The 16,930-nt window shown below is 44.9% G+C and overlaps 1 protein-coding gene across 1 annotated transcript in view; it reads left to right on the top strand.

Moving 5' to 3' along the window:
- The window catches only part of LOC147747759 (2-5A-dependent ribonuclease-like), a 302,563-nt gene that overhangs the window by 54,667 nt on the left and 230,966 nt on the right, over nucleotides 1–16,930 (top strand). Inside the window, 1 exon segment of the mRNA XM_086955558.1 lies at nucleotides 4,027–5,728. Coding sequence (XP_086811684.1) covers nucleotides 4,213–5,728 — 1,516 coding nt within the window. The 5' untranslated portion in view covers nucleotides 4,027–4,212.

The raw sequence follows: 16,930 nt of genomic DNA, 5'->3' as shown, positions 1-16,930 counted from the left end.
GTGCCTTAATTATGTACCTGTGGCTTGAGTAAGGGACTGTAAATTACCCCCTGAGACTTGTGGTCTTTTCAAAACCTGGAGCTAAGGTATTGAGCACAGCCTTGTAGTCACTTTAGTGGCACTCCCTCCATCCGAATGTGAACCTGACCTCTATATAGTGGAGAAGTGTGGCTCAATGGTTAGTGCGGCAGACCCTGATGCAGAGGTCTGGCTGGGACCAGGCTTCAATTCCTGACGCGGCAAGGTCTTGGGCTCAATGTCCACGGACTCGATAATTCTCGCCTCGGTGCCTACTCTAATCATGGGTCCCCACTCTGCAACCCTGGGTAATAGCTTGCTTAATCTCCACAACGGCCCTAAAGCGCTGGGATGCCTGGTTTCACCATGGACGTGCCCAGTAGGGAGCATCTCACAGGGAAAGCCAGGACTGGTTCCACAGCGGTATACAGCGCCAAGATGCTTGCCAGGTGATAGTGCGCTTTACAAGTATACATACATTTACATTTACATATAGGGGAACAACTCTGTTTAATCAGAACATGATACATGCCGCAGCCTCACCCAGAACTGGATGTGTGCATTTGTAAATGCACCCCTTATTTGACCTGCTCAATAAAGGCTTTAGTCGAGAAGAGAGGTTTGGGGTTGCTAGAGTTTGTCGGTCACCAATTGGTCCATTGTTTGTAGAATGCTTCTGCGTCCAATTCTACCTGTAGCTATTTAAAGCCTTGTCTCAAAGATGGACGCTGGGTCAGGTCCCCGGAGTCCTCGATTTTAGAGTCCGGCATCACAGGACCAATGACCTTGAAGAGAGGGATGATCTCCCATGCAATCATTATAGGGGGATCGTCTCTCCAGCTGAATGATAACCCCTCTGACCCTCTTCGAAGGCCACATGAGTCCCCGCGGCGCCATGTTTAAGTTAGACTTGCCGCGTTATCGGTCTCCAGGATTGCACAAAGGGCCTAGCACTCACCTCCCACTCCCGTCGGGGAGCCGGACAGACCACCTTGCAGCCCTGCCCAGTGGTGATGCCTCCAGGTGAGGGGAATCCAGAGCTATGGCAGCGGTAGAGCAGCAGCACAGGTCTCCAGGTGCCTGGAGCAGCATTCACCGGATCCTCTGTCAGCCAGTCCTGGGTCCCCCGACTACTCTGCTTTCTTCCACTGGTCCTACACAGTATTCAGGATGAACTCCGGTGTTCGGTAGGTGGGCCGGTGGGTCCTGTCAAGCCGTAACTTATTTGGGCTCCTATTATACAACTTCAGGCACCATCTGGCCTCCAACTACATGCTCCAATCAGCCCAAAAGCTTCGCAGTGTCTAACCATCAGGCCGTCTCAGGCTCCGTTGAACTTGTCTATACCCGTTTTGTGGTGGTCTAAGTTGGGTCAGGTCGGTGCGCCACGATAAGCCTTAAGTTTTCTGAGAACGATAGCAGAGCCGTAGTGTTTCATGTCCACTCGGCCATCATGGCTGGCCATGGCCCCTAATTTGCTGATTTTGTGAGGGAACATTTTCAGCAACAGTTTTGGAAAAATGTTGCAGCAAGCCAAGGCAATCAAGCAAAAGTAACCTACGCTTTGCCTTTAGATAATCTCGAGCCATATCTCAAAGTGTCTGGGAAATGTTATTTGTCGAAGCAGCACTGGAAACCATTCATGTTGATCCCAGATCTGTTCTAAATAAGGTCCAGAGTTTTGTAAATTTCGAGAGATAGGTTTAGAGCTGTCCTTTGCATGGCAAACTGAATACCTTCTATTATAGACTCTGGGAGTAAGTGCCCTGGAATGTGTAATGAAAATAGCTACAAAAGCTGAAGAGACAGGCCTCGCAGGCACAGTAAATATGTGGCAGCCAAAGTAAATCTTGGCTTCTCATCACATTTGATTCCATGTTCAAGCCTCAAAGGATCGCACTGGCCCTTGTGTTAAAGGGAGGTAGTGTTAAAGGGTATACTGGTATTAAAACTGTGAAACTGTGGACAGAAGCACTGTCCAGGTGGTCAATTATAACTAAGTTCAGCACTTGAAGCTGGTCTTCATCAGATACCTGGTTGGCGCAAGTGTTGGACCTCAAAGTGTTGTATATTGCTGGTTCCTGTCTGAGGTGGCATGATGGACACAATAGTAATAGATTGGGAGGTGGCCCCAAGCAACGACCTGTGGCTGAGATTACTTCAAGCATTCTTTCCATCACTTTTTTTTATTTTCTCAGTGCAATGCCCTTCGTCCGACTGGTTTGCCAAGGTGTCATTACCATGCTTACTGTGCCATAAATTACAAGCTGCATCCTATTCATGAGGCCCAAAAAGGCCAAAACCAGTCTGGGGTTACTTGTGTTCCCATTCATAAGGGGCATGGCACTTAAGTCTGGGCTGTTTCCATTGGAGCCGGACCAAAGCTGAGCTACTTATGAATGGTTCCTGTTTGAGGTGGCTTGATGGGAGAAAAAGCTATGGGCTGTGCTGCAGCTCTTAGTTATTACCAGTGACTGAGATCAATTCAAGCACCTACCCATCACCTTTGTTCCATGGTGTGATGCTAAAAGTGTGGGGGTACGCCAGAACATGGGCCCTATGCTCACTGTATCATTTGACTCAAGTTGTAGCCTACGAATGAGGCCCACTTAGGTCACAGACAGTCTATGGTTGCCTGTGTTCCTGTTCAGAGGGGACCTGGCCTGGTAGTTTGACCTGGACTGTTCTTATTGGAGCAGGACCAACCTGATTCGCCTATGTTTGGTTGAAGTCTGGGGTGGCATGTTGTGGAAAAAAATGACAGTGCCTCATGCTGCCATGAGAAACTGCCAGTTTCCTGGATAACTTAAAGAATTCCCCCCATTACTTTTACTTTTCTTTAAAGTAGCCCAGAACTTTAGGTCCTGTTGCAAAAGTGAAATGGCAGCTCCTGAAGTCCCTGGGCAGAGGGCATGCAAGATGGCAATGAAGGATAGAATGCTTTTGAGATGGATACCTTGAGATTTGGGGTAGATTGTAAGTGTGAGTCATTCCAGCTTTGGGAAAGAGGGCTATGATTGGATTTGAAAAAGTTCCATGTTGCTGGAGCTGAACAAAAATTCTGTCTTTGTTGGGTTGAGCTCTACTAGACATCCTAATCTGGGTGAATGAGATGTAGTACGTGTGGTGATAGATGAAGCTGACAAATTGATTTTTCACAAGGAGATCAGTGCCACCAGCTTACTAGAGTCTGCTCATTCTTTGAATGGCCTGAAGAAACGATAGAGGTTTAGCGTAGAGCTTTAAGATCACCAAAGAAAGAATGGACCCTAGTATCACCAACTCACAGCTGGTGTGATCTAGAGTCTCACATTTGAATTAATCGGTCCCTTTTGCAAAGGTAGTATGTTAATTATGATGACACATATTGTTTGCAGTATTTATATTGGTTTGTTAGTGTAGAACCTGAGATAAATGCCCGGAAACTGATTGAATCCTAGACCCAAAACCCTTCTCCCAAGTTCTTCTTTTTTTCCCCTCTTTTTTGTTGGTCATGTAGCGGTGTTAAAGATGCTCGCCACAGAGTACATTCGTAGATCAGCTCTAACACAACTGCTAATCTCAATTATTTATTCTTTGTGTCCATCCAGATTCCCTCTGCATTGCGGATAGCATTAGGGTACGAAACCTAGTTTTACTTTGGTTTTCGTGATCTCAAGGTACAGAAAGTAAAATAAGAAAAACTGTATCAATGTGTGATATGTCTGAATCCACTGGTGGATGATTCACATGAATAGTTTCAATCTTAGATGCAGTTACTGTATTTCGGGGTTGGGAGGCAGTACTGAAACCTGTGGAAACTGTTGTGCATCCCTATTTTGAACAAAACAGTGCTGAACTGTTTCTGATGATTTCAGAATGACATATATCAAATAATGGAGCGTGGGAGCAACCAAAAGTGTTACTCTATTGTACTAATTGTGAAAGAAAGTAGAGCAACATGCTCCTGACTTTATTGCTTATCTACCCTTCTGCTTTAGAATTAATTGCACCATTTCTCTATTCCAGGGTGAGCCTCGGGTAGATAAAGCAGTTTGGCCTCCGAAGTACAGTTGAGCAGAGAAATCACTCAGACTATTCAGATGTCAGCATTAATATTATCTGTGGCTCAGAAGGATACAGATTGCAGCCTGTGCCATATATGTGTTTCCACCCACTCAAGCTAACTTTCATGTCATGAAGTAGGGGGAGGTGATGGACACCTCAATGTTATCAGCACCCTCCCTGGAGGCTCAGGAAATTATTACAGTAGCAGAAGAGATGCATAGTGCAGCCTCCGGCACCCAGTCTCAAACAGGATCAGAGTCACAAGCCAACACAGAGCTTTATCCAGCGGGGTTAAGCAAATGCAGCTTGCTCTGGAAGGCTGTTATAGAAGGCAAGACTGGCGAAGTCCACCTACTGCTGGAACAAGGTGCTGATATTAATGCAAAAGATAAAAATGGATGGACCCCTCTGCTTCAAGCAGTGCAGATGCAATGGGATGAGATTATTCATCTTTTGTTGGAAAGGGGGGCAGACCCATTAGTCAAAAAGGATAATGGTGCTACTCCGTTCATTATTGCTGGGATTCTGGGAAATGTAGAACACCTGAAACTTTTTCTTTCCAGAGGAGCAAATATCAACGAGCAAGATGACAATGGATTCACAGCTTTAATGGAAACTGCCTATTATGGTCGTGAGAATGCAGCCAAGTTCCTTTTAGGTGAGGGAGCAGATGTGAATGTGGTGCGGAGCGCAACTGATGAAGGAAAGTCCAAGAGTACTGGTGGACAGACAGCTCTTATGGATGCAGCAAAGAAAGGGCATGGAAGCATAGTCAGGATGCTGCTTGATAAAGGAGCCAATGTTAATCACCAAGATCTTCATGGACGAAGTGCATTGCTTCATGCCCTGAATAGTTCAGACCCCACTGTCATCAGTATTCTGCTAGATTCTGGTGCAGAGATTAACATGAGAGACAGAGCTGGAAAAACAGCTCTTTTTCTGGCTGTGGAGAAGAGAAGACCAAGTTTGGTAAAGGCTTTATTGAGCAAGTTTGGAGGTCAAGCTGATGATCAGGATAACACTGGAAGGTCCGCATTGCAGGTGGCCGTCAAAAACAATGATTTTGAAACAGTCAAACTCTTGTTGGAAAATCGTGCTGACACAAAAAATAAGCACTTAATCCGGGAAGCCCTGACCAAGTATAATCCATTGTTGGTGAAGCTGCTTCTCAATGAGGGTGCAACTGTGGATCCAAATGACATGTCAACAGACTGGACTGCTGTCAGCAAATACTGGGGGGAGAAACTGAATGAACTCCATCAGATGCAGCGTTCACTCAAAGGGAAACTGGCTATCTTTATCAAGGACAAATACAAGATTAAAAGTACGTCTGGGATAGGTGTCTATCTAGGCATCTATGATGGCCATGAAGTAGCTGTGAAGATAACCCTGAAAGAAGGTGGGAATGAGAGATTCCTACAGGAGCAGCGGTGTCTGAAATATTTCCAAGGCAGAAGCCATACTATGAAGCTACTTGGAGCAGAAGAAGATGATGCCCGCCATTACTTGTGCCTTATGTTATGTGAAAATAGCATTGAGGGACAGGAAGACATGCCTCTATTTAACACCAGAAACATCCTGAAGGATGTATTCCAAGCTCTTGAGGACTTACACCAATCAAACTTTGCCCACCAAGATGTATGTCCTGCCAACATTTTGATAGGTGAGTACTGTTTTCTCACTCTTGCAGTGAGTAAATGTGGTCTGGTGGGTTAGGTATTTCAGTTGGAAGCAAAGGTTATGACTTATCTTATATGGTGCAATGTCTCTTAGATATTTTATTGATGTAATGTTTTTAAACTTGTTTTTATCTATGTATTTTTATGCGTTGAAATAATGCTAAATAAAGTATGTTTTGACTGACTGACTGGTTGACCACAGGTACAATACAACATTGGGTGAATCACTTTTGCAGTCTTGCTGCAAACAGTATTGTAACTAATAATTTACCATATACTAAAAAGCGTCCTTTGTGACCTGCCCCTTACTCATAACTGGATAACTTTATTCTCTGTTTTAGCTCCCTTTGCCTGATTTTTTTGAGTTTGGCTTTCCTCACTATTCTTTTGCTTATACCACCCAGAGGAGCATACCAAGTTACCAAGTTGTGATTGGTTGACTTGTATATTTAAGCTACTGATTTCAGGGGACTATTGTTCCTTTGATATGCTTCTATTAGATTTCAGTTTTTGCACATACAAAATGTATGGAGTCTTCTCTTTTTTGCCTTTCTCTGTTGACTCCATGCTCTTTATGTTCTCTTTCTGCATTAGTGGCCCCACTGCCTCTCCTTTGCCATGCCTCGGTTCACTTTGCCTCCCGCTTATGTCATGTTAACTTAATTTGTATCGCGCACAGATACTCAAGAGTGTCCCGACGCGGAGCAGAGAGGGGCAATCATCAGAGATATGTTTTCAGGTTCTTCTTGGAGATCAGTGGGTCCTGGATGTTCCGGAGGGCGGAAATGAGAGCGTTCCAGGCGACAGCAGCTTTCCGAGCTAAAGAGCTGCCTCCAAGCCTCTGACATTTAAAGCGGGGTACCTGACCATGGCGCTGGAACAAGGAACACAGATGTCACGCTGGAGTGTAGAAGGTGAACCGTTTTTGCAGGTAAATGGGGCCACGTCCATAAAGAGCGCGATGGGCCATGACCAAAGATTTAAATTTGACCCGGTCGGCTGCAGGAAGCCAGTGCAGAGAGCGCAGGTGGGGTCTCATTATAGTCCTAGCGGGAATTTCAAGGAGGAGTCTGGCTGCCTTACTTTGGACCATCTGGAGTTTTTTTAACAGATAGCCCGGGATGCCCACGTAAAGAGCATTGGCGTAGTCCAGCTGAGACAGAATAAGGACACAAATGACAGTCTCTTTCGCCGCCCTAGGCAGGAGAGGAAGAAACTTTCTCAAAGATTTCAAAAGGCCAAAGCAGGTCCCGGCTAATTTCTTAATCTGTGAAGCCATGGAAAGATTCTTCTCAAACCACACCCCCAGGTTCTTGGAGGGCTTCCCTATAGAAGTGGGGATGGGAGCTTGGGAGGGGGGAGAGTTTCTCATAAACCGCGTATTCTGTCTTGCAGTTGTAGTTTCCTTTAATGGACAATGGGACAGGACTAAAAGGGGTATTGTATTGGGTGGTATTTACGCCAAACTTGCACGCCCTGCAACTGGTACATTTAAAAAACCCCAGCCGGGCTTTGAACCAAGACGTACTCTTGACCAATTCAGGAAATGAGTTAGATACATGTGTCCTCATGGAGAGGCCTCTGCGAAAAGTGATGTTTGGATTACTTGGAAGTTGACATGCCAGAACTCCAACTGTCATTAATATGGGCCAGCTCTTGGTTAAAATGACCCTTATTTTTCTTTCCTGACAGCTAAATGATGTGATGAACCTGATGTTGCTAGTTTCTGGATCATCCATCATGTCACTGGTGGGAGATTTGGGCAGGAGAAGCGACTCTCTAGTTCTTTGCTTTGTTTTGTTAACTGCTTTATTGAGAATTTTCTCACTGTTCCCTCTGGGCTTAAATCTTACAAGTGCATCAGAGGTGCATGTGAGTTATTCTTCTTCACTATTGCAGATTTGTTTAAGACAAAGTAATTCTCCATAAGGTATGTTGTCTATAACATGGCGTGGTTGGGCACTGCTCGCATGGAGGGTCGAGTTCCCTGCCGTGTTTTTTCTGTGGTGGATATTGTATTATCCTTTAAAAACACCTTAACAGCTAAGAAATCTACAGTATTTTCACTGATATTAGATGTGAATCTCAAATTTTCTGAGTTAGTGTTAAGACTTGAAATAAATGTTTTTGCACTCTCTTCATCACCCCTCCAGATTAAAAACACGTCGTCGATGTAACGAACCCATAATGCCACATGTTCCGAAAATGTCTGATGGTGTTCCCCCATGAGGACCCACCTCTCCCACCAGCCAACGTGCAAGCACGCATATCTGGGGGAAAAGCAGGCCCCCATGGGCTATTACTGAATATGGATCTGATTCTTATGCCTTTATCAGGATATTATTGAATATTAACCTCACAAGGGCATAAATCAGGAATATCGAATTAGAGTCCTAGATATAAACACAACATTTCGATGGTATGCACCATCAGTTCTCTGCTGCACTATACCTATGGGACTTCAGATCAAAAACGTCCCAGTTATTTTCATGGACGACCCTGTGTATAGAAAAGGGTTTAGCTGTATTAGTACGAAGTGCAGCAGAGACCTGATGGTGCATACCATCGAAACAGCCCAGAGAATCTGCAAAAAAGAAGAAGAAAGTAGAGACCTAGATTACTTCAGTCCTACGTCTACACTGCTGTTTATGTTATTTCAATGCGCAGAGCCTATTGGGAAAATAGGAACTACACTACAGAAACTGCCCAGAGAATCTGCGAAAAAGAAGAAGAAGAAATTGAAGAACAACTACGAGACATCAAAAATAATCTCACAGAGACGGAAGCTAAATTACTTTTGGATAAGATTGAAAAGGAACTGGCTACATTCAAAGACCATACAATCAACTTTAAAACATCGAAATTTGAAAAAGATCAGAAGAATTTCAGTCTCGAGACTGTACATCCATACTTAGCCCCTTCGAGGCTGATGACGAGCTGGGCTCGTCATGGTGTAGCCTCCTCAAACACTGATGACGAGCCCAGCTCGTCATGAACAATGGGTTTTTTAAAAAGTCAGCATTCCAGTAGAATCAGAGCAGCGCGCATGTGGTTAAAAGACGATTTTTACACACGTCCGGATTCTACTAGGGATCTGAATACCTATCAAGGTCGGTCCAGAAAGAAGTTCTTAACATTCTCGGAGACATCCACTTCAAAATCCACTGAAGACTCTCACGCTGGGGAGGGTCCATTGAATAGAAATCCCCAGAAAAGGCCTTTTTTAGGACAGGGCGAATCAGATTCAAGCCCCAATGGGAAATGACAATACGCAAGCATCATTACAAGTCTTAAATAAATCTTCAATCATCAATCTTTCTAATAAAACACTATCGAAAGCGGAGGAAGAGGTCTTGGAATTAGGCCTGTCATTTGTTCCTGGAACATCTATGGACTTCACGAAGATCAAACTAGAAGTTATGGAATTTTTCAGAAAGATACGTTTAAGATGGTTCTTTAAGGATTCTCCCAAGCAACTCCAGACTGAGACATCGGGCCTGAGGAATAAATCATCTTTCTGTCCTCCCAACCATAATACCTCTAAGAATATTATCACATTTGAGCGTGCAGTGATGTCATCATTAAATGTTCTGGAGAAAAAACGTCGGTTTGTGCCCACCAACCTGACAAAAGATCAGAAGGAAGCTCTCCGTGAACTCAAAAATCAGCAAGATGCCATTATTAGACCGGCAGACAAGGGAGGGACGGTGGTCCTATGGTCCAAGGAACTTTATAGAACGGAAGGTAGAAGCCATGTGTATAACCAGGAATGGTACCGCCGAATCACACAGGATCCTACAACCCAGATAACGCAGGAAGTTTCGTTACTGGTGAATGATGCGAAAGAAAAAGGAATACTTGGTCCAAAAGAAGCAGAATATCTTGTCAAAAAATATCCTCGAGTGCCTCATTTATACTTTCTACCGAAAGTTCATAAGGATGCCACAACACCGCCCAGACGGCCCATTGTTTCTGGGTGCGACTCTGTTCTCGAGCCAGTTTCTAAGTTCGTAGATGTGTTTCTGAAACCGCTAGTAGTCCAGGTACCGTCGTACCTCCGTGACACAATGGATTTCATCAATAAAGTGGAAGGGTTCCAGTTTGATCCAACGGCACAGCTGATGGTCACGATGGATGTAGCGTTGTTGAACACGCAAATCCCTCAACAGGATGGATTAGATGTTCTTGAAATCTATCTGGAAAAAAGGCCCCGTCCCCACCGAGTTCCAACCGAATTAATTGTTGCATTTGCATCATTGGCGCTCAAAAGAAATTTCTTCACATTTGAAGATGATCTGTTTTTGCAGGTGAAAGGCTCAGCGATGGGTTGTCCGTTTGCCCCTGAAATGGCGATTCTGTTTATGGGGCAATACGAAGAAAAATATGTATATAATAACAATCCATATCAAGTACACATCCAGCAATGGCTACGATATATAGATGACGTGTGGTGCACCTGGAATGGGACACCACAGCTGTTGGAAGAATTTCATGTTTGGCTAAACAATCGTAGTCCGGACATCAAGTTTAGTCTAACCTACGATGCAAAAGCGTTATCATTCTTGGATGTGGAAATCAAGGCGACATCTGATGGGCTAATGTCCTCTCTTGTTCAGAAAAAAACTGATAAAAACAACGCCCTACACTTTAAGAGCTATCATCCCAGGAGCCTAAAAAATAACCTTCCCTATGGACAATTCCTCAGGGTAAGACGGAATTGCTCGAGACTCCAAGATTTCGAGACTCATGGTCAAGCATTGGTTAAGAAACTTCAGGAAAGAGGCTATCCCTGCAAGCTCCTCAAACATTCTATGAAAAGGGCCAGATGGACGTCAAGGGAGAATTTACTTGAGAAGAGAAAAAAAAACACAGACACAGCGGATGGTGTGTGTGTCCACATTTGGACCCCACACTCACCCTCTGCAGAAAATCATTCGAAACTGTTGCCACCTAGTGGAAGAAGTAATGCCTGATGTTGGATCACCCCTGTTTGCTCTCAAGAAAAATCGGAGTATAGGGCAGCAAATTACATCTACCCGCCCTCCAGGGAAAAGAGAAACTCAGAGCACTATCTTCGGAATGAGCCCTGTTAAAGGACATCGGAAATGTGGCACCTGTTCCGTGTGTAATCTCACAATGGAAGGCTCATTGTTCACGGACGGAAAGAGATTCTGGCGTCATGAGGAACACACTAACTGCAAGACGAAGTACGCAGTGTATGCGATTCAGTGTCCATGCAAAAAAGTCTACATTGGAAAGACAACACAGGAAGTGCGACAGAGGATTACTCAACATCGCTCTCGAATTAACAATAAAACCCTGACAGCACCATTGGTGTCTCATTTTCTAAATCATAACCACTCGGTGAATGATTTGAAATGGACCGTGTTGGCAGTGATAAAAGTCGGCGGTGGTGGTGACCCAGAAACATGCTTGTCACAAAAAGAAGCATATCTGATACTGAAATTTGATACAGCTACCTCTGGGCTGAATGAACTGTCGGAATTAAGCAACCTATGACCAGTGAAGCATTCTTGAAGATTATGTGTGAGAAAATTGCCTGTGACTGACATCGGCAATGGCCGCAATGGTTCTAGTTCATTATAAAAGCAATTAACTTCTTGTGCAAAACTGTGACGGGCTTCTGCTACGGCCGTGCTAGCTCGTTGTAAGGGTGAATGCACTACAAGTACCATCTTTCCCTGCCGTGCTGCATGCATGTTTCAAAAACATGCGGTCCCTTTAAAAGATCTAAGTTTGCTCGCGGCGTGTAAACGCCAGATGCCGTGCGAACAAGCGGAGAGAGTAGCCGAACGAACAAGTAGAATCGTTTAATATAGCTTACATTTAGCATAACCTAACACGATAGACAGGATATCTAACGTAATCTTTGATATCTCCGGTTGGGCAGAAAACAAACTGATTGAATTGAAAACGTGTTCAAAAGAGTCCCGGACCGAAGAGCGGCCGGCATCCCTCCCTCCAACATGCCACTCCGCCAAGGTCCAAGGTAGGCTCCATGTTCGTGGGTGTTAGTAGCCACAATTGCAGCAGGGTGTGGAGAGAGCCTCAGTGACAGGTCTTTATTTATATTTATGTCTATCTGCAGAATCTGTTTACTTGAGCAGCAGTTTTCCAACAGAAGTGGTCTAGAGTGCTACATACAGGTATTTATACATACCACCTATAGAGTCTGAGAATTTATTACAAATTTGAACACAATACTGACACCAAATCCCAATATTATTATTATTATTTACAGTCTTGGCAAACTCCAGTCCGTGTCCTGAGGAGAACCCATAACTGCATTGTGGTTCGAAACGCGTTGACCCCGAGCCTGGGAAAAAGAAGAAGGGTGCAACTAGGGTTATCAAATAGTACCACACTTTCCATCCCTAGGAGTGCAACCCCAGAAGCATTTATCTAGTCTCTGGCTTAGTAAGACAGGCAGGCAGTATCTATGAACTGTGTAGTCCGCCTGTCTTCTTGTACATAATATGAAGGACTGGTGCCCAGTGAAGAAATCATTTGAGGCATTGTATTTGTGTGTTTTGGTGTTTCTTAACTCACAGTATTGATTTTGTGCATATTGAACACTTGTATATATTGTACATTTTTTGTCTGTATGTATTCTTTATTGTTTGATGACTGTTCTTTTGATGACATATGAAAATTTTATGGAAAAAGTTTTTCTATAAAAAAAGACAAAAAGAGTAAAATAAAATAGGCGATCACCCAGAACTGTTTGGTGGATGTGATAAAACTTAAAAAAGTAAACCTGTCTTGTACATTTTAGCCATTAGGTGCTCCCCGCTGCTATCCTTGATGAGGAGTGTCAGCGGTGGGAAGTCTGGTGGTTCTATGGGGTATCTGGCGACCTGCGATCTTAGTGCTATTTGCAGCCGGCATAGTATGAACTGATAAATGTAGCCTCCCAGAATCAAGCATCTTCACTACAAGAATAGATGTGGCCATTAGGGAACACATCCCCGAATGTTGCCAGTTCAAATTTAGTTATCTTCACTACGAGAATAGATGTGGCCATTAGGAAACACATCCCCGAATGTTGCCAGTTCAGATTTAGTTGGGGTACATTGCACTGTTGCCTTCTGTGTAATAGGGATCCATAGGTTCCCCGCTAACGGAAGGGACAAGGAGTATAGTAGTGGCGCCTCAGTTGCGGGGTTCAATTGCTTCCAGGCTCAACTGGTCGTGGATGACGTTTGCAGGTCCAGTGGGTCTTGGGCCGGGCCAATCTGCAGGAGTGCCAACAAATGGGGATAGGATGAGAGAGATCGACATCTGGCTGGAAATAAGGGATCCGGGAGTCAGAGTGAAAACAGTGTCATGAGAAGCTGCATTGTGCGATTAAATAATATATTTGAAAATTCTGGATCCCAAACCCCCTCGTTCATACGTTAATGTCTGGATGACCCAGCTGACCCCTATACCAGCTGTATTAGCTGGGAATGAAGCGTGGCAAAGAAGCTGTTGTACAAAAGTATTGGTATGTTCTGAAAGAGGTATTAGAACTGCGGGAGAACAACCATTTTAATCAAGGGAATTCTCCCTGCCAATGACAGGGGTAGTTGCACCCAGCGCCCAATTTTATCATTTAATTTCTCCATAGCCGGGCCATAGTTAAGTTGGATGAATATGGATGCCTAAATATTTGACTGAGTCGTCACACCATTTTAGTGGGTATTCTGTACTACGACTATTGTAGTCCTTCTTTAAAGGGAAAACCTCAGACTTGCCCCAATTAATTTGCAAACCTGACAAGACACTGTAGCGAGTGATCTCTCAGAGAATCAGTCCAAGGTTTTCATCTGGGTGTCTCACATAAAAAATGATGTTGTCCCCGTATAATGTAATCAGTAAGGGGCCCATCTTATACTGAATACCCCAGCGGGAATGATTATCTTGGAGGTGGCGTACGAGGGTCATTATAAACAGCAGTGGGGATAGGGGGCATCCCTGTCGGGTTCCCCTCGACAGCATAAAAGGGGCTGTCAGAGAGCCATTCAACCATACACGGGCCGAAGGGCCTGTATATAGCAGGAATAATACTGATATAAACTTGGTTGGCAGCCCTAATCTCACCAATGTGGCATTGAGAAAGGGCAATTCCAATGAGTCAAAGGTTTTTTGGGGTCCAAGAGGATCGCCGCCGGCGGAAGCGAAGGGTCTACCCTATAAAGAGTAGCGAACAGGGTACGCAGGTTCAGCGCAGTGGATCTGTGTGGGATAAAGACCGCCCGGGACGGTGATATCATCTGATCGAATATCAGGGACAGCCTATTGGCCAGCATTTTTGCTAAAAAATGATAGTCAAAATTAATTAGTGAGAGGGGACTATAGGAGCCGCACTGTTGCAGGTCCTTGCCTGATTTGGGGACTGTTAGACTTGGCCCTTTTTGCAGGGTCATCCCTGAGCTTTTTGCCTTCCTCCTATATTTTTTCTGACCTGTTGTTGGCTATTTTATGACTCTGCGGTACAAAAAGTGGGTGGTGATGGACGGAGCATCTGAACCAATCAAACATTCACACCCAGTCAACACATCTGGGTTTAATCCATCACCGTTCTTTAGCCCACTCTGCCACCCCAGTTCAGACATGGCCATATGCAAATCAGTCTGACCCTGTGCCTCATGGGAACAGTCCAGCCCGAACTGCCAAGCCATGCCTTCTCTGGACTGGAAACAAGCTTCCTAGGACCGGTTTCTGGCATTACAGCCGTCTTCAGCCAGGCTTGCTTGAATCCAGTGGCAAAGTGAGCAAGGGACTCACGTCTGAGCATACCCTGCCAACTTATGGCGAACAAATGTGGTTCTGAAATTCTGGGCCCTGCTGTAATACCGGTACCGAGGTTCAACACTCGTGCCACAAAATATCATCGTACCATGACGAATTTGGCATTGGCAGACCGGTAATGATTAGGACATTATCCCTGTATATTTGCGTCGTGATTGAGCGATGCTAGCACCCTTAAATCATGGTTTCCGTTCTGAACCCTCGGACTCCATTTTGTAAACGGCATCCATCTTATGGCTTGCCCTCATATAGTCAATTGATTGAGGCCGAGCTTGATCTGAAAGGACACGTCCACCTTAGCTGACTTCCCCATGACCTGGCCGAACTGACTCCATCGCCTCCAGCCAAACCTGTTTGGGCAGCTCCTCGCCCAGTGGCCGAATAAGATAGCATCAATGCACAACATGCCATAAACCATTCACTACATACAGACCATGTTTTCTACACACACACACCTGTCCATGTTCCTTGTTTATGGCCAGTTTTACGACGAGGAGGTGCCCTGTTTTATTGGGGTTTCATCGATATCTGATGGTAGTTCTGGGCCGGGCTGGGTCATCTATCACAAACTGGACATCTAAAATATGGGTTGGCCAACATGACTGTGCTTTTTGCTCTATTATGGAAATATGTCTATGACCGTATTGTAAACTGAAGAATTCTTGCCTGCAGCTGTTATTTCTGTATATAAGGAGAAGGCTGGTTCTGTAAAAACGAACAGTCTCCTGAGAACTTACGACCCGTGCTGTTGTAATTCTAGGACACATGTTACTTGGTTGCAGCCAATAAAACTCGATCTCTGACTTCACCTAGAAGACTCTTGGTTTCTGTGGTCCGGAACAGGGAGAACTCAGAGGTCTTCGGGTGTTATCCCCTGGCACCACCGGGTTCCTAAAAACCCGGCACCTCAGTTGGCGCCCAACTCGGGCGGTATCAAGCGGTATCGGTCCAAGCCAGATGTTCGTGAGGAGCTTCGTGTGAAAATTCCAGAGGACGGCCAGCCACTTCAGCGACCCCTGTATGTCGACGTGGTTCCTTAGGTCTTTTCTGCGAGGTTCCCCGCGTCCCGACGGCTACGAAAGACTGCTGCCCTGACTATCGCCCTGTTTTGGACCCAGTGATCCTTGGTAGAGCGAAACGATAGACGAGTCTTCTAGTGACGTCATCGATCTTCAATACTTCAGTTAAGTATAAGTGGAGCGTCTCCCAGTCCTTAGTTTGGTTCTTAGTTTTGGTATCCTTTAGATACACCTTGTTTGGAACTTGCAAGCGCCAAAACCGCGGGATTCGTGTATTCACGAGAATATCGTAAATCGATAATCCCTTGAAGTTTGAAGCTAGACTAGTGAGCAAAGATGCCTGGTCTTAGCAGACTTGAAAACCTGTTTTGTCTTGGTGTAGCGATTCTGAGATCCAGGGGACGGAATTCTTGCTATGCAAAGAAAACGGGAAAAGTCCTTCAAACTACGACTACCAGACTGCCTTGGGGTATTCTCATTGGACTTAAGCCCCTCCTCTGCAAGGGGAAGGTGCTTGTCAATTAATCTGTTTGAGCAGCGAGGAAGGGCGGATGGTGTTCCCCGCCGGATCCCAGCGTGAAGATTCAAGCCTCGTGGAAGTCTGTTTTTCCTGGATATCGAGTTCTGGAGTACCGGCTGGTATTCGTGACTATTTCTTGTATTATCTTGTTAAAAGTGCGGGCTCGCCTTTTTTCCTACATGAACCTTGATCCCTGACAATTGAATACTTGTTTCCGCTAGTTAGTGAGTGAAGCCGCCGCGTCTGTTTAGAATTGCATAGACGCTTCTGACAGACCGCGAGAAAAGTAAAGCGTGTATTTCCTGTAGCGCGACTGGGTTCGGACGCGTTCAGGGTAAACGCTTATAGTTCGTAGAGAGGGTTTTTGTGAAGAGCAAGCAAGTACTGAACTACAAGAAACCGCCTGCTCTTTTCCTTTTGGAGATACGTTACTTAAAAGTGCTACGCTAAGCTTTTCATTATCCGGATGCAAGGAAACTGTTTGTGGATGTTTCAGTCTCCGTGTTGTGGCAGTAACAACACGAGGGAATAAAAGAAAAGAATAGTTCCTTTCTTCGCTGCAACTCGTATTCTGGTGAAGTTCGAGTTGTCTGAATTGCATTCTGGGACTTGTTTGTATGCTGGCATAACTGATACAAAGACTGGGTCTACCCTGGAAGTTATATAAGGATGGGAATTGAGGAATCTTGGTGAGTGGAAGAAAGGCACTTACACCATAAAGTGAGCAGAGGTTTCCTGATCATATGAGTAATTGTGTGTTTTGTCATCCTACCTGCAGCCTTGAAAGTATACTAGACCCAGCCAAGAGTGTTGACCACGTCCCTGTGAGGAGT

The sequence above is a fragment of the Lissotriton vulgaris genome, chromosome 1_1 (assembly GCF_964263255.1).
Source record: "Lissotriton vulgaris chromosome 1_1, aLisVul1.2, whole genome shotgun sequence".
Classification (NCBI taxonomy): Eukaryota; Metazoa; Chordata; class Amphibia; order Caudata; family Salamandridae; genus Lissotriton; species Lissotriton vulgaris.
The sequence above is the reverse complement of the archived record's forward strand: the minus strand, read 5'-3'. Positions and strand labels throughout refer to the sequence as shown.